Source organism: Papaver somniferum, chromosome 5 (genome assembly GCF_003573695.1).
Source record: "Papaver somniferum cultivar HN1 chromosome 5, ASM357369v1, whole genome shotgun sequence".
NCBI classification, from domain to species: domain Eukaryota; kingdom Viridiplantae; phylum Streptophyta; class Magnoliopsida; order Ranunculales; family Papaveraceae; genus Papaver; species Papaver somniferum.
In genome coordinates this window covers 155,568,412-155,590,248 of record NC_039362.1, presented here as the reverse complement: position 1 = coordinate 155,590,248, position 21,837 = coordinate 155,568,412, and the positions used below count along the sequence as shown (strand labels likewise).

The window sequence follows — 21,837 nt, the reverse complement described above, 5'->3', positions numbered from 1 at the left end:
TGAGGGAGATGCCTACCAAATTTGCCATGTCTATGCGCGATAATGCTCTTTGGAAATGAAACAAGACTAGTCATGCTCAAGATTTTCTCAATGCGTTAGCTATTGAAGGACTTAATCAGAGGGTTGGTTCGAGACAATTTAGTGTTGTTTTGAGTTATCGTTTCGGTATCCCTTTATTCTCCTAAAATAGGTTGTGTGCTTCATGTAATAGAGACGTGGATTATTATGGAGACCATGCCTTGTATTGTGCGAATGAGGTGAGTCTTAAATATCGACATGATCTTGTTCTTGACACCATTGCCGATATATGTTTCCGTGCAGGGGTCCCTGCCAGGAAGGAAGTTGTGTTGGGGTTCATGCCCAATGATGAGAGCGGTTTGCGTTTGGCGGACATTCTTGTTTATAATTGGGATAATGGCTGTGATGTGTGTTTGGATGTCACTGAGGTTTCGCCGTTCATTGGTGGTGGGGTTCGTGCTTTTCAGCCGGGTTTGGCTTTAAGCAATGCTATTACTCATTAAAACGAAAAATACTTGGATAAATGCTTAGCCCAAGGTTACGGTTTTGGCACCTTAGCTTTTTCTAAGCTCGGCGATTTGGGGGATGAACATGTGGATTTATTAAAGAGGTTGCATAACCATTAGTCTAGGTTTGACGTTAATGTTAAGAAATGTAATTTCTTTTTCTACAATTTAGGGATTGTTACTCAGAAATGAGTAGGATCCCAACTTATCGCTAGGATTCCTTCCAGTTTCTTGAAATAATTTATTATTTTTATTATTTAATTTATTGAAACACCACCTCAGAGAGCCTTTATTGAACAACAGAAAAAGTCATTACAAGATTAGCAGGGAGTCTAGCAACAATCTGTACTCCCACGCTTAAAAATTTTAAAGCCCAAAGTTGTGTTAAAGCTTGGGCCAGAAAATAAGTTAAAGCCCAAAATTATTATGTTAAAGCTTGAGCCATAAAAAGAAAGAAAAATCTCCTACACTAATATTGACAAGTTTCGAACTCAAGTGGCTTATATTATCATCCACCAAATTTGTCACTGTATTCTTTTTTTTCTTTGACCGTGGGTTGTATTTTGTCCCCAAAGAAAGAAAGAAAAAAATCCCCGCCGCCCAACCCACCCTCACGAACCAAGTAGTAGAGGAGCGTCCGGTCTGGCTTGCTCAGTTGTGTTGTGCCAAATGATTAAGTGCGAGCCTGCTTCTTTTCTACTACTAGCAAGGTTTCTAGAAATTTGTCATTTGTCTACTTCTCTTCTAGCATCTTTGGAGGCGACCATTAAAGCATTGACCTTTTCCCTTGGTACAGTGTAGGCTTTACCTTCTAGACCTGACCGGCTTATTGTTTGGTTGGTCAGAATACAAAATAGTTAATAACGTCAGGCAACTAATTGGGGGTAGACAACAAGCCTCGTGAATAAGCATGCACAGTACAACATTAAAAGTTGAAACCTTTCCTTAGAAAAATAGTATCCAGAAGCAGTATGTAATAAGGGAAGGTTGGATATAGAAATTGCTCAGAAGCTTCTCTGTACCAGATTTATGCGTAAGTCGTTTCTCTATCCTTTAGATTATGAATTTCTTTTTTAATCTATTCACTGGTAATATAATTCTTTGAGTTGGGTTGGGTAGATGGGTCCACTCCAAGAAGAAGTATTTCTATTTCCACTTGCTTTTTTCTTTTCAGGGTTCAGATTGAATTTTGTATTGCTTGTTTACCAACCAAATTCCATGATCATTTCAGTGTTTACTCTAAAGGAAAGACTAAATTTCTTTTAATTCGTACTACAAAAGTCTAGGGGTTCTCTCCTTCCTCAATTTGACTCATTTTTCTTTTTAGGTAATTGAAGTTGAGAGATTTGGTCTCTGCTTAATTTTCTTCATATCAATCCTTCTATATCAGGTGATCATATACTCTTTTGTTTAGGTTTGTGAGTAAATTCAATCTTTTGTAAGTTTGGGATTTACTGTTATTTGGTTAGGGTTTGATTCATTTGCTTGTATCACTGAGTTTGTTGCTTGCCCAGAATCTTAAAAATTATGGTTTTGATCTAGTCGATAAAGGAGAATAATTTGTTACTTTTACTTTGTTTGTTCGATGGAATTGTGCTGATGAGTTAGATTCTTCTCTTTTTGTGCATAATTGAGGATTTTCTTTTTTTTCGCACTACTTCTTTAGTAGTTCCTCCATTTAATTTTCACTTGATATCACTTAATACATGAAAGTTCCAAAAGAAATTATCTCTTTTTAAAAGCAATTTAGGCTCGTCTGTTGCAGTTTTCTTTGCTAGTATATTTCAGGCTAATGAATAATGTCTAATATATATTAAAAGATACTTATTGACACCTGCGTTCATTCTTAACACTTTTAACGAATGTTTCATTATAATAACAGCCCCTTTGGAATTATAAATGATAAAGATAGGATTAGTCGAAGTAATAGGCCATAACTTTTTCACTAGGCCATCCTTGTAGCGAAAATTCAAATCAGTTGTTTCTTTACGTTTCACTTCTCCATGAATTTTGACATGGAGATTCCGTACATGGAGCTTCCGTAGTTTTTTCACTGCTTTCACTGTGTTCTGAGGAGATTTCATATTCCCATAAAGGGAATGACTTGCTATACTGTGTATGATCACTTCGAAACCATAGCTATTGAAGTGCAATTTTATTGTGTTTATTTGTGTCTACAGGCAAAATTTTGTGTAAAGAACTCACTCTGTACCTTGTATGAGGTTTAACGTAGGTTATGGCTTTCTTCTATATATGAACATGGCAAGAAACTGTCTTAAAGATAAAGTAGACACTCTTATCTTGAAAAGTACTTTTCATAGAAATGGATTGACCGTCCAAAGGTCATCTCAATTTGCTTCTGCATTATTCTCTGTCTATTAGTACTGTGTTGTAGATTTTTTGTTATGCTCTTCTATCAGTATACCTTTGGTAAGTACTACCTACATCTATAACCACACTAACTATAGTAGTGCAACCCTGTAATCTTACTTTAGAGTCAAGACTTTCTCATTTCTATGGCGTTCTTAAGAATTCATCTCATCGTGTAGTGTCCTTCGCTAGAATTCATCTTATCTGCTTTAAATTCTTTCTTTGAGTTGAATTAGGGTCTGATCCTGAAAATATTTTAGGCATTCTATCTTTGAATCTAGTAGCCGTTTCTTTATCAAAGAGACAAAGGTCAACTTATCCAGCTATTTAGTTGGGAGCTGGATACCAGTAATCTGGAAATGGGAAGACAGGCTTTACCGTATATCTAATTTAAATAACAGGAGGTATTTGTTTATGTGTATTTTCTCTTAGAACAGTAAAAAATGGTTGCTACGGACATGTTATTTAGTCTTTTGCCTCGGGTTAATTTGCATTGCTGTACAACATAAGACCTTGTCTTGTATTTCTAATACCAATCCAAAAACCCTCATTGAACACTGTGTGAGTATTAGAAGCATGGAAGAAAATGAAACTGGCTTAAAATGAGAATAGGAATTATGAGACTGTGAAAGGGGTCATAGTTTCTTTGATTGTAACCATAAACTTGGGAAAATCAGTTGGTTCTCCACTTATTATTTTACATATGAAGTCTCAGTAGTCAAGAGCATACTTGTACGTCAGACGGGACTGTATTTGCATTAGTCAAAGTAGAAAATGTTCCATATGAATTGTGATGTTTGGATTTGTTAAACAAAAGCTTTGAAGTTGCTATTGCTGATGAAATGAATTCCATGTATAGTGCTTGGTGACAGAACATGAATTCCATGTATAGTGCTTGGTGACAGAACTTTACCAAAATTTAGCTGTAGCACTGCAATCATAGTAAGCTTTCTAAACCATATTTACTTTGTTTCACTTAGGTACCTAGCGTCTTAAAAGGATTTTGCAACAATTGTGCGACACTTCTTAAGGAGTTTTCAGGAAAGTAGAATCTTGTTGGATTGTTTTTAGGTGTTGCAAAGGTGTGGCAGCTGATGGGCATCTAAATCCGATTATTTATGCTACAGAGATCTTTTCTGAAATACATCGGGTTAGGGAGATACCATGTCTTTATTTAGGTCTGCTGATCAGTCTGGCACGACATATGAATATGTGCTTAAGAGTGGAAACTCTGGTCTTTCCAATCCAATATTCAGCTCAGATAAACAAAAGTTCAAATACAGACCTGAGTTTTATAGTGAAGATCGTTACTTTTCCGAATCCCCATCAGAAAGTTGTCCTGCCTCTCGGGTTGAGTTTCTTCCATCCAGGGTTCCAGCAACTACATTACACCCACATGAATTATCTTCCTATAAGCTGCTGTCTTCCTCTAGCACTTCTGCTGCTGAATCGAAGTCTTTTAACTCATCATCTGCAACCGTGCATTCTAATCCCTACCAATCTTATCCCGTAGTAGAGTACTTGGATGGACAGAGCTCTGACTTTGCAATGATTGATTATGACGAAGATGTGGTTAGGTTGAAACTTCAAGAATTGGAAAGAGAGCTCTTGGATGACATTGATGGTGACGATGATGATTTTGGTATTGACCCAAGCATGGATTTTGATAGTGAATGGGGTGACTCCTTCGCAAATATCGTGCTCCCAACTTCACCTAAGGAATCCTCATCATCTGACTCTAACATTAGCAGCATCAGCAACAATAAAGATACACAGGAATTGCATATTGCACCCAGCCCGGGTTTATGTAGTCCTATAACTCCTAAGCAGCTACTTCTCAAATGTGCTGCTGCAATTTCAGAACACAACATGAAAGAAGCGGCGGCAATTATATCTGACCTTCGGCAAATGGTGTCAATCCAAGGGGATCCTTCCGAAAGAATTGCAGCCTACATGGTAGAAGGGCTTGCTGCACGTATGGCTACATCTGGACAAGCACTTTATAGGGCGCTGAAATGCAAAGTGCCTCCCAGTTCTGATCGCCTATCAGCCATGCAAATCCTTTTTGAGGTCTGCCCATGTTTTAAGTTTGGGTTCATGGCTGCCAATGGTGCGATTGAAGAAGCAGTCAAGGATGAAGACAGTGTCCACATTATTGATTTTGATATAAACCAAGGGAGCCAATACATGCAACTGATACAAACTCTAGCATCTCGTCCTGGTAAGCCACCACGAATAAGGCTAACTGGAGTTGATGACCCTGAATCAGTTCAACGTACAGTTGGTGGCCTGGAGATCATCGGGCAGCTACTTGAAAACTTCGCTGAATCAGTCGGAATCTCATTTGAGTTTCTGCCTTTAGCTGCCAAGACTAGTGAAGTTACCCCAGGTATGTTACGCTGCCAACCCAAGGAAGCCTTGATCGTGAACTTCGCTTTCCAGCTTCATCACATGCCAGACGAGAGTGTTTCGACAGTAAACCAGAGGGACCAGCTGCTTCGCATGGTTAAGGGTTTGGGTCCAAAGCTGGTGACTGTAGTCGAGCAAAATGTCAATACTAACACAGCTCCGTTCTATCCAAGATTTGTCGAGGCCTACACTTACTACTTGGCTGTCTTTGAATCTCTTGATGCTACACTGGCGAGGAATAGCCCAGACAGGATGAATGTTGAAAAGCAGTGTCTAGCTAGAGATATAGTTAACATTATTGCTTGTGAGGGTGAAGAGAGGATAGAGCGGTACGAAGTGGCAGGAAAATGGAGGGCAAGGATGAAAATGGCAGGCTTTGTGTCTTGCCCATTGAGTACACATGTGGATTCTACAATCAAAGTAAGTCTTAAGCAATACTGTGATAGGTTTAACGCAAAACAAGAGCAGGGTGCACTTAATTTTGGGTGGGAGAGCAAATCCTTGGTTGTTGCTTCAGCGTGGAAGTAGCGAGGTTTTACTAGCCATGTATTTGTAATCTTTTACAGGTTCTCCCTTGTTATTGTTTTTACATAGTCAGAGCCGTCTTATTTGTAATATAGTGGTTGATAGTCGTACTATCTAGTTGTAATCGAATGTCGTTCGTTTTGTAAGTACAACATACTGCTTTCAATCCTATTTAGTCATATACTTTTGTACACGTTATGACATTATAATTCACTGTATTAAGCGATTGCGTTCAAAATAATCTAGATATCCTCTCTAGTAAATTCATCAAAATTTGATGAATATTACTATGCCATTAGAAGATCTTTGTTGACTTCTGCCTGCCGTCCGAATTGCTGGTGTATTTGTTGCCTGGTTGGCCTCTCCATAAATGTGGTGGTTTGTATGATGCGGATTAGATCGCAGTAGGGTTCTGATTTTGTTGATCATATCTTGCAAGTACGATGGTGTCTCGATGTGGATTGTGGTGAAATGAATGAGGTTTTGTGAATTTGACTCTAAGCAAACTTTTGTCCATTGTGGTTTGTTGTTGTTCTGATCGCCATAAGCATGACCCATGTTTCCGCCACTAAAATTGTGGTTATTCCTGGTGGTCCTGCCATTGGTACGATCGTGGTACTTGAGGAATTCTTACAGAAAATCCTACTATAAGTTTGATGTTACAACTAATTGAAAAAGTATAATACAACAAAAATCATTAAACTGGAAAAGACCAAAATATCAAGAATCAACTCTTTGAAATCAAGTTTCATGTCAGAGCATCGCTTGGTTGAACCACATGGATTGGTATGTCAAGCTTGTTGTCAGTATTTGATGACTAAAATTGTATCTTGATTTATGGCCTACTAAAGTCAATCTCAGACTAGGATTAGAGCATGGTAGTTGAGTATTAGAAATCACCGAATGCCCTCAAAAATTGAAGACCGAAGAACAAGGAAGACATACTTGATCACTTCATCAACAAAGATATGTGAAGACTGACCATCTTATTTACTCATTATTTCTGCCATTCTTTCTTGTAATACAATGTCATTGGCTTTAGTATATGATGAATAATAAAGAATAAGTTTTGAATTCAAGCTTGTACTTGACAAATCTTGAAACATGAACTTAGGTCATATCACTTTTGATGTTGAGAATAATTTTTATCACTAAAAATATGTCTGCGAACTATAAGCCTAAAAACATCAAATTGTATTTTTGTTCACAAACTGAGTTTTTAGTTTGCAAATTATGCAATTTATTGATGTTACTAAACTCCAAGTTGCACAGTTTGTGAAATATGAAATTTCAAGGTGTTCCTCGATACTTTTTGATGTTGTTCACGAAGTATGCACTTTTAAGTATGTTCTTGGACATTTCAAATGTATTGAGCTCGCGAATCACTTTTCTTAGTTCGTGAACTAGTCTTTTTTTGAGTTTTATTGAACTCCAACGTTACTTGATGGTTCACGAACCATACTTGGTTATTCAAGCTAAATTTTATGCATGGTTCCTTAATCGTCCTACACGATGTATACTGGTTGTAGCTAGAATCGGCCTCTAAAGTCCTAGGTTTCTTCATGAAACATATCTAGTTTACGACTTTGAAGACTTCACTTGGCCTTTTCGATGACCGATCAAACTATCTTTTACATGATAGATCGTTGATATCTGGAACCTTATAAGAATTTGAGATATTAATACGATAAACTAGATGATTATTTCCTTGGGAGGAGGATGAAGAGGGGCACAAATCTGACCACGAGTATTGGGACATTGATGTAACTATTCTATTGATAAATATTCTATTATTACAACAAGTTAACATACTATGAATGCGCTCTTTTAATTTTTGATAATTAAAATTAAACAATTCATATGGATTTTTCCAATTTCTCGTCTATGTTTATTGCTCAACGGATCATCCCATGTGTTTATTGTCGAATTATGAATACCTTTATGAACTTTCAAGTCTAGAAAGGTTCTACCCTTCTGTCTACATTATGCACGACAACCCTAGCATTCATTGTCCAAAGACTCCAAACTATAAACGCAAAAGAAAATTGAAAGTCAAAGAACTATATATTATCATCAAGTAATCCAACAAAATTCATAAATGAATGCGGTGTATCCTTGACTTCATTATAACTACTGATGTTGTGTTAACATTTAGATTAATTGCTAGCATTACCCGTTGAAAAGGAGAGGGTACTAAGTATACCATTAAATTTTTCGTTATAGAACTTATAGACAATTCCTTGCGTGAACCTTAGTCAGGGTTAAATCAAACAAGAAAATATTTGGATGATCTCAGTGAAATACTCTCAGAAGGATTGATTAACATACAACTTGTTTGTACTTTTTATATAAAAGATAAAATCAATATAATACGAAAATTTAAAGTAAAGTAAAGCAAACAAATATTTTTGTAACGAAGAAAATGACGAACCAAAAAAAACAAAACATGGGACCTCATCCAGTTTGAAGATACAATATATTATAAGACTTCAGTCTAGAATGTTGTTGAGAAAAAGATAAACCATCCAAGCTACTTTTATGCAGTTATGCCCCTATGTCTCTTGATTCTCGCAAGAACCTATGCACTTGATTCCCCTAACTGATGTTTTTTACATACCTAAGAGTTTCTTCATAGTTTGTCGTGAATACTAGTGCCACCTACCATTCCTCCAACAGGATGTCTGATGATTTCCTTTCTGATGCCAGATCAGAGGAACATAAATCTTTTTCTGAGTTGGACGAATCTAAATCTACAAGACTAGATTATTCTCTTCAAAATTTATAAATGTAAGTAATCAACTATCTACCCAATCAATCTTGATCAAAGTCCAAAATGAATTCTTGTGGAAAACTTATAAAAATGATTTCAATAGATAACATTTATATTCATAGTGTTTTAAGTTTTCTATTAAATATGGATTTGATCAGTAATTCTAGAAAAGCCTTATATGACAAGAGAAGGACCTTAGAATTAAGAAGAATTACAAACAGAAGAAATACAAATACATGTTACAAAACTATCTATCTTTTGAAGATAGGTTGTACATGTACTTCACAAATCCCATGTGAGGTCTTTCAAATTTTAACCTTGGATGACGAACATCCTAGGTATTTCAAGGAAAAAAATTTCAACAAGATACACAAGCGTGTAGGGATTGTGTTTTCAGTATTGAATTTTTACTTAATCAATCAAGGATGGTTGCTTAAGGTGTAAACAATGAATTTACTACAACCAAAGTTAATTCTTGATTGTTAAATCTAAGTTGTTTCCTTAGATACAAAAAAATATTTATTTGGTAAGAGTTATACTTGCAATGAGGTTCATAATTTTAAGTTGTAGACAATTGTTAGCACAAGTAAATTCCATGAAAAGAACTACTACCAAAGATAACTCCAAATTACTAAGAATATACGATGTGTACAAAGAGTAAATTATATAAAAGAAGATCTAAAAGTTTGAATCTCAAGCTAGATAAATTCTTAAAATGAACTTAAAACTTTCCATACAAACAATGAGACGAAGATGTTCGTGACTACTTTTCAATCTTGCCTACCGGAGAATAAATCTCGATCAAATCTTAAATAAGATAATACTCAATCACAATATAAAACATCAAGATCAGAACATGCAACTACTGAGAAAATAGTCGGGTCTGGCTTCACAATCCCAATGAAGTCTTCAAGTCGTTAACCTACAGGGTTTTGGGAAAACCTAAGGTTAAAGGAGAATCGACTCTAGTCGCAACTAGTATCACACAGGAGGTGTGGGGTATGGGTTTCACAGTTGCTAGAGTTCTCCTTTATATAGTCTTCAAATCAGGGTTTGCAATCGATGTTACCTTGGTAACAAAGCATTCAATACTCTCAGTTAGATGAAAACCTGATTAGATTCAAGCTAATATCTTTCAACCGTTAGATCGAACTTAGATTGTTATACACAAATGAAATGTACCATCATTTAGATAAATGTGACCGTACCTAAACGTGTAGACTTAGTTGGTTCAACAATAGTTAACCAATGCTTAGCCATATGAGCACTTTCATATCAACCTTAATACCTTATTCATCTTCATCATAACTAGTTCAAATGACTCAAGTGAAACTAGTTAGAGACTTGTTCAATTGTTTATATTCTCATAGAAGTATACAAGACACAAGTGAAGCAAAATCGAATTTGATTAACTCAAATCATTTCATGAACATTATATCCACGGTTTGCAAAAGATTGCATTCCTTATTATATAAATGTATTAGTTCATGAACAAACCGATTTTAGAACATAACCTACCTAAGTATGCAAACGGGTACGCATACCTAAGTAGACGGACTGAGTTTGGTTACGCCAGTACGCGTACGGGTACGCATACCATACTACACTTCCAAACTCCAGAAGAAATTCACGGAACTTGAACTTCCTCCAATATGCGTACGGGTACGCATACTTAGTTCCCGGACTTCCAACAACCAACCAGTACGCGGACGGGTACGCATACCATGGTTCCCAATTTTGGACTTTACACAAACGTGAATACACACTATGTTTACATCCAATCATGGTTACATGTTCTAAACCCTCATTTCAATCATTGAAACATTCTTGGAAAACGACAATAGCTGTCCCATACAAATTATTAGCTTTAAAGCAATTTTTAAGTGATCGAATGATCAATACGAAACATTCCGAGTCTACATCAAATGACTGTCTCACACAAATCATGTATTTACAAGGCGATTTTCACATGAACATCTTTTGACTTTCGTCAAGAATAAAAGATGAACTTGGTTAAAGCGAAAGCTTACCAACACATATTTCGAGAAATAGATAAGCGAGATAAACTCGACTCGAAATATCAAATGTGTATAATTGAAGTCTATATAGCAATACGACTTTTGTCTCAAATAAGAGATAAAGTAGATAGACTTTTGAGTGATATATGAGTTCAAGTCTCCACATACCTTTTGTTGATGAAGTTCCACAAGTTCTCTTGAGTAGTTCTTCGTCTTCATTCGATGAATGTCGTGAAGTCTAAAGATCAACTACACTTACTATCCTAATCTGAGACTTAGCTATAAGTAGACTAGATATCAAGACTTATAGTTTTGGCAACTAAACTTGAAAAACAATCTTGAGATAACAACGCTAGCGAGTTCGACCGAGCAGTGCTCTAATAATCCCCTTCTTTGTCAATTTTAGTGACAAAACTGTCAATACATATGGATTACAAAATAAATCAACTTTGTAGCTTCTCATCCAAATGCTTAATCTCCTTGGTTCTTCAACATTACTTGAAATCTTCGTCACTTCCAAGTACTCCAATGATTCTAAATGTGTTCAACTCAGCATCATAGTTGTTGAAGATCCGTAGCTATAACAATGAGAAAACAATAGTTCTCAATCATTGTTATACAGTGTCATAGTATTATTACACATCATCAAAGTTCAATTGTATCACAATTGTGACAACAATACTATGGTGATATGTATCGCTCCCCCTTAGTCAATACTTCATCTCCCATGAAACCACTCCCCCTTACATAATTATCCGTAAACCATATGTATTTGTAGTGTGAACTACACATTAATTCTCCCCCCCCCCCCCCCCCCCCTTTGTCAATATAAATTGGCAAAGGTAAGAAAACTTGTGGGATCCTAATGAAATTTCCATAGAGATACTTCATGACCAAAAGAGAACCATATATCAACTTTGTTTAGATGTAATCATATAGCCGAAACTAAATGCATTCATCAAGGAGTTTATAAAGATACAAGATAACCCCTATAATATTCCACAGTCGCACTCCCCACAAAGATTTGGCAATTAAGCACACGTTTAATTAAGAACTTTCCCCCATAAAATGTCATCCCTAAAGGAACAACAAGAGCGACCTTACTTTCACAAGAAAAGAAGGATTTCTTTGGACATTAACAAATCACATGAAACATGAATTTGTATCAAAAATACTCAATTAAATTAACCACAAGAGAACCCATGATTAATTTAATCGGAAATGCTCAACATAAGAAAACTTATGGAGCCGCACAGTATTTACACAGAGATGTGGATCATGACAACCAATAATGCGGAATATTCAAAGATTCATTCTATTTTTCATCAATATTTGCATAGAGACATATAATAAACTTAATCTTTGTAAACAAAAGTTCATCCTATCTCCCATCAGTATTTGCATAATGACATAATCGGCTTAACTTTTGTTTGTCAAAAGTTCATTCAATTTTTTATCAATATTTGCATAATAACATATGAAAGACTTAACTTTTGACCACGTATGAGATAATCATAGTTCACGGACGCAAACACACATATCCCATAACAAGTTGCAATATATAAAACCATAAAGATAAATACTGCAAAATCATCTTCTAAATAAACTTTAGAATTTAAATAAATCTAAAAACATTGCAAGATGAAAATCGTTGGAAATAGCTATGTGTACTCACAATAATGGCTATTCCAAACTCTACTTATCCTTCTTAAAACACAAGAGTAAATTCTCATAAGAAGTTTCCTAGACAAATAAAAACCAACAAGCTAAGAAAACAAAGAAAGGCTCCTAAGTCATCAAATCCGAATATGAACTGAAATCAATTAGTTTTTTCTGGAATCCTCACGAGCCTTGAGACCTTCGAGCTTGTGATTGACAACATCCACTGTTTCTTCAGAGAAGATATCCTCATTGAGAAGATCTTTAACATGTGTCTTCATGAGAACAAGGTCAGAATTAACCTTTTTCAACTCAGTTCTTAACACATCAAGACTCTTCATAGTATCAACAAGTTGCAGTTTTGCTTCCTCAAAGTATTTAAGAAAATCATGAACCACTTCAGCAGAAACCATATCCTCATTCTCAATATCCTGATGTGTATAGACATAGTAACATGAGGCATTAGGATTATCATCTTCTACTAGGGTTCTTTTCTTCCTCCCTTTGGACTCGAAACCAATACCTTTATCAAGAAAACCTCTTGCAAAACCACCAGTGCGAGAAGGTGAAGACATTCTAACAAAAAATAACCTAGAGTATGCTTACGTGACTCAATGGGTGAGGTATTTAAATGGTTTCTTAGGTATTTAGGGTTTCTAAAAACAGTTCATGACAAGTAAGTTATGGGAACCCGTACGAACACAGCTTGAACCCAAAAGACAAACAAAACCAGCACTGTAACGTACCTTTTCACAAGGTAAGGCAAAACAGTAATTTTGTTACGTGAAGATTTCCTTTCACAAAGTTTTGGATCAATAAATTTTATACCTCCACTAAGAAAAAATTTAGAGCACAAGAGTAGCAGGCAACATAGTTGCAACAAAAACTTCTTCGAAATTAAGGAATAAAAAAAACACGAAGAGACTCACAAGACACAAACAATACTTAGGAAAAGCTGATTGTGGACAAAAGTTTAGCTATGAACGATAAGAAAATAGCTCAACTAATCAGAAAACTCATATCTCACTCAACCAGAATTTTTGTGAGTGAGATTTCAACCTTGTGATTAATTAGCACAAGTATGAGCCTTGAGCTCATTAAATGAATGTTGTTTTCCATTAACCCTCTTTTTCTTATTCTTTGGAGGAAAACCGTTTTGATGCGAAAAGTTATCATAAAACTCACTATCATCAAAATACGACGCATAGTATGGATTCTTACCTGAAGGATTTTGATCAGAGGGATTCGACAGCATGTTGATGAGTTCTTTGTATCCTTCAATTATCAAATTTAGGTTGTCTTTCATGCCTCTATTTTTCATTCCTTCTCCTGAAACCTTATTCGCATCAAGAACAACAGTATCTCTCTTTTTATCTGAAGAAGATCCTTGAACTCTTTTTTTACGAATTGTGTTTAGATTACTGTTACATGCATGAACGTTCGAGGAACAAATCGAACTGACTTTCCTAGTAGGATTCACAGGGTGAGTACTGAGACCAATTAGTTTAGACATACGAATGTCAGTTACACCTTTGAGAATTAAATCTAAGGTGTGTTGAAGTCGAACAATAGAAATGTCATTTAACCTTGATTTCCTCATTTGCTCAACATGTCCTTTTGAATCACAAAAGAGTCACACTTTCTGATCACCTGAGTGAGTAGAGTGAACAAACTTAACACAATCATTGGGAGATTTCTTCCTTCCGTGTGATGTGGAGATTCCTTGATTAGAGGAAGATATAGGCACATCTTTTCAAATCGGAAGGGACTGCGATTTAGCTTCTGGAACTGAATTTTCAGTTGTGACGGAAATAATTGGTATAGTGGACTCTTTAGAACGTCCTTGAATGGAGAGTTTACTCAAAAGATGTTCAATTTTCAAGGCATCCTTCTTGAGTTTCACCTCGAGTAAGGTTCGTGAGAAGCAAACATCGGTGTTTTCTTCGCTAAGAGCCTTTAATTTAGAGTCACGATCTTTTACTACACCGATGAGTGCATTGAAGTTGTGTTTCAACCTATTGATTCTATCAGCCTGGATTTTTACAAGGTTTAGAATCATTTCACTCTCTTTGGTTGCTTCTTCTTCATCAACAGAGTCAGACTCTTTAGAAAGGTAGTTGGGAAGATACTTGTCAATGCACGTTTGTTTCGTTGGAACACTAGGTTCATCTATATTTGATATTAATAAATCTTTCTATTTAATAGATTTCATGGAAACAAAACTTTTATTTCTGATGATGCGTTTATCTGAGATAACACTATTTTCCATAGAGTCAGATCGCTACAAACACAGACTTATGAGGTCTTAAACGTGTTTTCCTGCTCTGATACCAATTGAAAAAGTGGGGGTCTAACAGCCACACCCAATATTTCGCTTAGAAATCTGTATGGACTAACTCCAATATACTTTCAAGAGAATCAAATAGACAGTCAAACTCAATCTTAAGAAAAGTATATCAAAGAGTTATATCTCAATTTCTCAATTCAATCCGCAATCAAACAAATAGGAATTTGCGAGCCTGAGTGATATAAGAAATAACTTGGACGGTATCAAAAACCAATATCCAAGTGTCAATCAATTTATATCAACTACCAAAGTTTGGATTATCTAATTGATTAAACTTAGGCACAACCTGTGATATTTCAATTATATAAACAAATATAATGCGGAAAAGAAATAACACATAAACATAAAATTTTGTTAACGAGGAAACCACAAATACAGAAAACCTCCGGGACCTAGTCCAGATTTGAACACCACACTGTATTCAGCCGCTACAGACACTAGCCTACTACCAGTTAACTTCGGACTGGAATGTAGTTGAGCCCTAACCAATATCACACTGATCAAGGTACATATGCGTTCCTTACGCCTCTTGAACCATGCCGGATTCTGCACACTTGATTCCCTTAGCTGATCTCACCCACAACTAAGATTTGCTACGACCCAAAGTTGAAGACTTGATAAAAAAATCTGTATCACACAGAAAAGTCCATTGAGTAGATAAATCTGTCTCCCACAGATATTCCTACGAGTTTTGTTCCGTCTTTTGATAAGTCAAAGTGAATAAGAACCAATTGATAAACCAGACCTATATTCCCGAAGAACAGCCTAGTATTATCAATCAACTCACAATAATGTTAATCGATTAACGAGACAAGATATTGTGGAATCACAAATGATGAGATGAAGATGTTTGTGACTACTTTTCAATCTTGCCCTTCTGATTTTAGATTTTCTGTGTGGTTATAGTAATGAGGTTCAAACTCTCGGACTTGTGAAGGATAATTTTTTTAGAAAATAAAAATATATACAAAATTTTTGTCACAGGATCAAGAGACACTATGACTCAGGATTCCACCATTAATCATTCACACAATTCATATATTTATTCGAAACAATTATAGCTCAAATCATAAGGACTCTCATTCTTGCCAAGGTATATTTTTAGAATATTTATTGTACATCACTAGCATGACGCATCAAAAGCACTACGACCAAGCATACATCATCATACGATATCACAACCAATTAAGAAAAATCATAAATCGATCAATAAAAAGTGCAAGTAGTCAAAAAAGAATTAATGTAATTACCATATGCGTAAAGAACGGCTTCCTCCATAATCCCAATGTTGGGGTTTAGCTACTCATATTAATCATGTTCTCAAAATACATTTTTATAGCTCAAAAAGTTGATTTTGAAGAACTAAAACAGTGAATCTGCGACCCACAGAAGGCGTCCAGAAAACAACGATACTTTACCACTACTGTAACAGAAACAACGATACCTAGCTTCCACTGTCGCTGTCGCTGCTGTTTTAAGACTGCTGGAAAACGACGGTTCTGGTAAGTGTGTTCTTCGTGTTCTTCAGGCGTGTTAATGGCAGCAGCAGCAGCAGGTAACTTCTCTGCAACTCCTCCTGCGCCTCTCTGCTCGCCTCCAAACCTCCCCAAACTCTCGACAACCTCTTCCCAATGACCGATACTTGTATTTATAGTGTTTTGGAGCAAGAAATCCGACCATTGATTGCGTATATTTTCTATTTAATTCGATTATTCTTTGCTGCCCATATTTAACAATAATTTCCATTTTTGGCTTCTACACACGTTAGATTTGATCCTGCACGCTCTAGTTAGCTTTCTCCACGTCTCAGCACTCTTTTAACGCTAGTAGAACTCCTCCATGCACACAAGAACTTCAGTTTTGCTCGTGTTACAGTACACGTGCTCTGTTTTGGGTGTGTGAATCATCACGCATTTTCCAGCCAATTCCGATCGAATTCGATGCCCAAAATGTGTTGCTTAAGCTATATCGCATCTTCCTACCAAGTTTGAGCCATTGAATCGCACCACAACACCTTCATTTTTTCGATTGAAATTCTGCCAGTTGATGAACCAATTTTCCCGCCAAAAAGTTTATTTGAATTTGAGAAGGTGTCCTGGGGGTGCCCCTTAGTAATTAGGTTACCCCTTATCCAAAAGCGAGAGTCCGAATAACACTTGTCCTCCGGGTGTCAAAATCAACTTTTCGAGCCAAATTTTCCAAAAATGTTTATTTCCTAAAAATACATAAAAACACAATATTAGTACAAAAATAGAGTTCCAACAATACTGACATTGAGGACAAATTAGACACAAAAATGTGTCTATCAAATACCCCCAAACTTATTATTTGCTAGTCCTCGAGCAAATTTATTCTTGAAAAGTGACCGCGTTAATCTCGGGTGGGTTTATCAGAGGTGTACCCACAAAAACCAATACTCCAGACCCTAGCTATCTACGCAGAACCTTGGAAAGCACTAAAGAACCTCCTTGGTTGGCATACAACTATTGACTCTAAGAGGAAGAACCCTGATGCGAAATTCCAATTGTTGTACACGAGTTTGCACTCAAGCATACTAAAATTCATATAAGTGACAGAGCTCTACTAAGATAGTTTCACGATGGACATCATACTCGGAGTCAGACTAATCACATGAAAAGATTAAGAAGATGGAAAAAGAAAAATGTAGATGGTTGAAAAGCGAACGGTGCTTCCCATATCTGTCTGAAGGCCTCTGCCAAGATGAACCTAACCTAAATGACTGAGATACCAGTCTGACTAATATTAACACACTGGCATATACAAGGGAACCAGTGGTCAATAACTTAAATTTAGATCAACAAACTGGCAAATACAAGGGAACCAGCAGTTGACTACACATAACAATAACCATTTTTTTTTTAACTTAACGGCATGAATAGATCTTTTTTTTGATCCAAGCGCATGCTTCTTGTCAGCAGATTACACGATAGTTCCCACGGATCCTGCATTCCACGCTTGCTTAGGCGACTGAAACAGGGAGAACACACGCATATTGCTATCCAAGTGTTAATACTTATTCCGATTGGTCTAACTGGTCTGGTCTTTTTTTTTTTTTTTTTTTGAAAAGGTAACTCAGTCACTCTATTTCACCCTAGCAAAGGTAACAACTTGAATCGTGTGCCACACCAAATCACTTGAAATAAAAGAAAACTAAAAATAGAAAGTGAAAAGGACTCGACGAGATATGGCGAAACTATCATGTTAATTCTAACACCTGAGCTCTGTGCTTTTATGAATAGACTCAATAGATGTTTCCATCTAGTCAGATTGGTTCCTCAGCTCCTAAAACAAAAATGTTTCCATCCACTTAGATTGGTTAGTGCTATCCTTAATAGGCGTAAATTTCTAGGCTCTGGAGTTTATTTATTGCAACTAAAAAGTTTCTCCCATACCCCCAAACTTAAATCTAACATTGTCCTCAATGTTCTAAAGATGAAACTAAAAGCATGAACAAGGAGAAACTGTTACCATTTGAAGCGAAAGAGTTAAGGAAAGATATTACCGTGTTGCATGAGATTGGGTTACCTCCCAAGAAGTGCTAAGTTTAAAGTCTTCAGCCAGACGTAGGAAAGGTTTAGTCAACTCGAACCGTATAACAGTAGCCGGAATAACTGTGGGTCTTTAAAACCAAAAAGAGCTGACAAAAGGAAACTACAGTGAACCAACGAAATGAACAACACTAGCATGCCCTTACCTATTTTACTGATAACTATCGCTAATTGTGGTTCAGGTTCAGGTTTTATGAAAGGGTCTAAATAGAATATTTTCATTGGTTGCGTTTCTTCATAGGTTGGATCCAAATTATTAGGTCCTAGAGTCTGGAAAAACTCAAATAAGAACTTGGAATCACAAAGTAATAACCTAAATAATTGCGGATCCTCTAAGTCAATCAGATATGACTTACAAAATTGACCACAGTGAGAATAGTGGTCATTCTTAAGCAAATGTATCGATTCTAATTTCCTAAGGCATTTAGGTTTAGTCTCACAACTTAATATTCGACACATTTGGAATATAAACGTTCCCACAGTTGGAAGAAAACTATTTGGTGGGAAAACAAATTCAATCTGGGGATCATAGCTTGGGAAAACCACATCAACCAGAGGATGGGTTTCTAACGACTGAACTTCTTCCTGGATATCATTAGGTTCTGGAAAACGAGTACGAAGATAGTCTCGTAAGATGGGTGAGGCATTGATGTCAAGTCCCAAGTGAGGGACCTTACTAAGATTTAAAGCACATGGAGAATGATACTCACCCCCAAACTTAGAGTTTTCGGCGTCTCTAGATAGACTGGTCATAACCTCCCTAATTTCTAGGTCGGCAATTGATTTTTCTAAGTCAGGTTCATCCTCGCTAATCTCTACGAGTTCATCTAAGACTATTGTTTCTAAATCGTTTGACTCGATCTCAAGATAAACTGGTTCCTCTAAACCATCATCGGTTTCGTAAACAGGACATACTACATCGTCTGAAACGGGGGTATCTCTAGTCAAATCCTCGTCCTTTTGAATAGGTGAACAATTTTTAAAATTATTAGGATCTGAACCAGAAATAATATAATCATTATAAGGCTCAACTGGGGTAACAAATTCCTGATCACTATTCCCACATATTTCAGATTCTTCATCATCACTATCCTCATCATCATGATACAATTTTTGAAATTCAAGAATTCTCAATCTTTGTTCCAAACTACATGGTCTATGTTTATAATATTTCTCATAGATCGTTAGAGGTGATTCCTCAATAAAAGTTGGAGTATCCATATATCGCTGCCCACGCATATATTCACCAAGAGTCATTTCCGAAGACGTCTCTTGATAACGAGAATTTCTAGACATATATTCTCGTAACGTCATCTCAGGTGGCGTCTCCTGAAAAGGATTCATCACCGAAGAAATATAAACTACAGAGGGATTCTATACAATCACAAACAAGGCCGACTCGACTCCACCAAAGCAAACCTAAATATTTCTAGCAAACAAAAAGCATGATGGCTCCACTTAGATTGTTTCTAGACCAGCTTCTATCTTTCGAAAGGGAATTCGTTGCAATTTGAGAAAACCCCTCTGGAATCAATCCGAGTCAAAGTAAGTTGAATTGAGGCGAGGGAAGCTCAGTGGAGCTTTGATACCCAAGGCCTCACCGCTATCACAAGGCGGCGCAGTCACGCATTCAACTCACAGAAACCATCATGAACTTTGGAGTGTGCTTAAAGAGCAACCAATATTTTTCGAACGAGTTTCCTGTTAAGCTCGTTACCCTATCAGTCTCGTTCTATTCCAAATTTTAAGCTTGGGTTCGCGTTAGGTTTCGTTTTCCTAAGGCGGGCAAGAAGGGAACGGTGATGAAATCCGAACCCTTATCTTGTTTAGGCCAGGCCTTGCCCTTTACTAGGAAAATAAAGACAGTCTGGTTCGTCCTCAAACAATTATCACCTTAAGGCAGACAGTAACCCGCTTGCAGGAGATTCGCGGGTGTTTCGATTGGACTTACCTCCCGTACCAGACGGGCGATGAACCGTTTTCGTCGACTCGGGCCACGACTCCTATGCCGTGTGCGAACCCGAGGGGCCGAGACGATATAGTAATCGTCGTCCTTCCTTGCACACAGTTTATATAATTTATTTATTTTTAATAATAATACCCTTCCGTAGGGTTAAAAAAAATAAAGTCCAATTGTTTAAAGTCCAAAGTCCAAAATAAATAAATAAAAAAATTACAGTTTTCCTCACACACTCTAAAAAAATTAAAAATTAAAAATTAAATCCTAAAATTGTCCTTTTTTCTTCTCTTTTCGCTTTTCGCTTTAAGCTTTTTCCTCTCCAAGTCCTTAGTGCTCCACTTCGAACCTGTAAATCAAAGACAAAAAGACAAAGTAAAAAGGAACAAATAATAAAAAAAAATAAACCTAAAAATTCTACCTAAGCACAAATCCGCGTCGGCGGCGCCAAAATGATTTTAGATTTTCTGTGTGGTTATAGTAATGAGGTTCAAACTCTCGGACTTGTGAAGGATAATTTTTTTAGAAAATAAAAATATATACAAAATTTTTGTCACAGGATCAAGAGACACTAGGACTCAGGATTCCACCATTAATCATTCACACAATTCATATATTTATTCGAAACAATTATAGCTCAAATCATAAGGACTCTCATTCTTGCCAAGGTAGATTTTTAGAATATTTATTGTATATCACTAGCATGACGCATCAAAAGCACTACGACCAAGCATACATCATCATACGATATCACAACCAATTAAGAAAAATCATAAATCGATCAATAAAAAGTGCAAGTAGTCAAAAAAGAATTAATATAATTATCATATGCGTAAAGAACGGCTTCCTCCATCATCCCAATGTTGGGGTTTAGATACTCATATTAATCATGTTCTCAAAATACATTTTTATAGCTCAAAAAGTTGATTAAAAGATAAAGAAGAACTAAAACAGTGAATCTGCGACCCACAGAAGGCGTCCAGAAAGCAACGATACTTTACCACTAATGTAACAGAAACAACGATACTTAGCTTCCACTTTCGCTGTCTCTGCTGTTTTAAGACTGCTGGAAAACGACGGTTCTGGTAAGTGTGTTCTTCAGGCGTGTTAATGGCAGCAGCAGTAGGTAACTTCTCTGCAACTCCTCCTGCGCCTCTCTGCTCGCCTCCAAACCTCCCCAAACTCTCGACAGCCTCTTCCCAATGACCGATACTTGTATTTATAGTGTTTTGGAGCAAGAAATCCGACCATTGATTGCGTATATTTTCTATTTAATTCGATTATTCTTTTCTGCCCATATTTAACAATAATTTCCATTTTTGGCTTCTACACACGTTAGATTTGATCCTGCACGCTCTAGTTAGCCTTCTCCACGTCTCAGCACTCTTTCAACGCTAGTAGAGCTCCTCCATGCACATAAGAACTTCAATTTTGCTCGTGTTACAGTACACGTGCTCTGTTTTGGGTGTGTGAATCATCACGCATTTTCCAGCCAATTCCGATCTAATTCGATGCCCAAAATGTGTTGCTTAAGCTATATCACATCTTCCTACCAAGTTTGAGCCATTGAATCGCACCACAACACCTTCATTTTTTCGATTGAAATTCTGCCAGTTGATGAACCAATTTTCCCGCCAAAAAGTTTATTTGAATTTAAGAAGAAGGTGTCTTGGGGGTGCCCCTTAGTAA

The 21,837-nt window shown here is 36.5% G+C and overlaps 1 protein-coding gene across 6 annotated transcripts; it reads left to right on the top strand.

The window, feature by feature from the left end:
* The first annotated feature begins 1,412 nt into the window (after window positions 1-1,412).
* On the top strand, window positions 1,413-6,065 carry LOC113283303 (scarecrow-like protein 1). 6 transcript variants are annotated; one of them, XM_026532513.1, is made up of 3 exons: window positions 1,421-1,557; window positions 1,852-1,914; window positions 3,875-6,065. In XM_026532513.1, the coding sequence occupies exon 3, from the start codon at window positions 4,059-4,061 to the stop codon at window positions 5,829-5,831; it is 1,773 nt and encodes a 590-aa protein (XP_026388298.1). In that variant the 5' UTR covers window positions 1,421-1,557; window positions 1,852-1,914; window positions 3,875-4,058; the 3' UTR covers window positions 5,832-6,065. The 6 variants fall into 6 exon arrangements, with proteins under 6 accessions (XP_026388301.1, XP_026388298.1, XP_026388300.1 ...); XM_026532515.1 differs by having other exon boundaries at window positions 1,431-1,557; window positions 1,862-1,914; XM_026532514.1 differs by lacking the exon at window positions 1,421-1,557 and adding an exon at window positions 3,155-3,298 and having other exon boundaries at window positions 1,605-1,914.
* The last annotated feature ends 15,772 nt before the right edge of the window (window positions 6,066-21,837 follow it).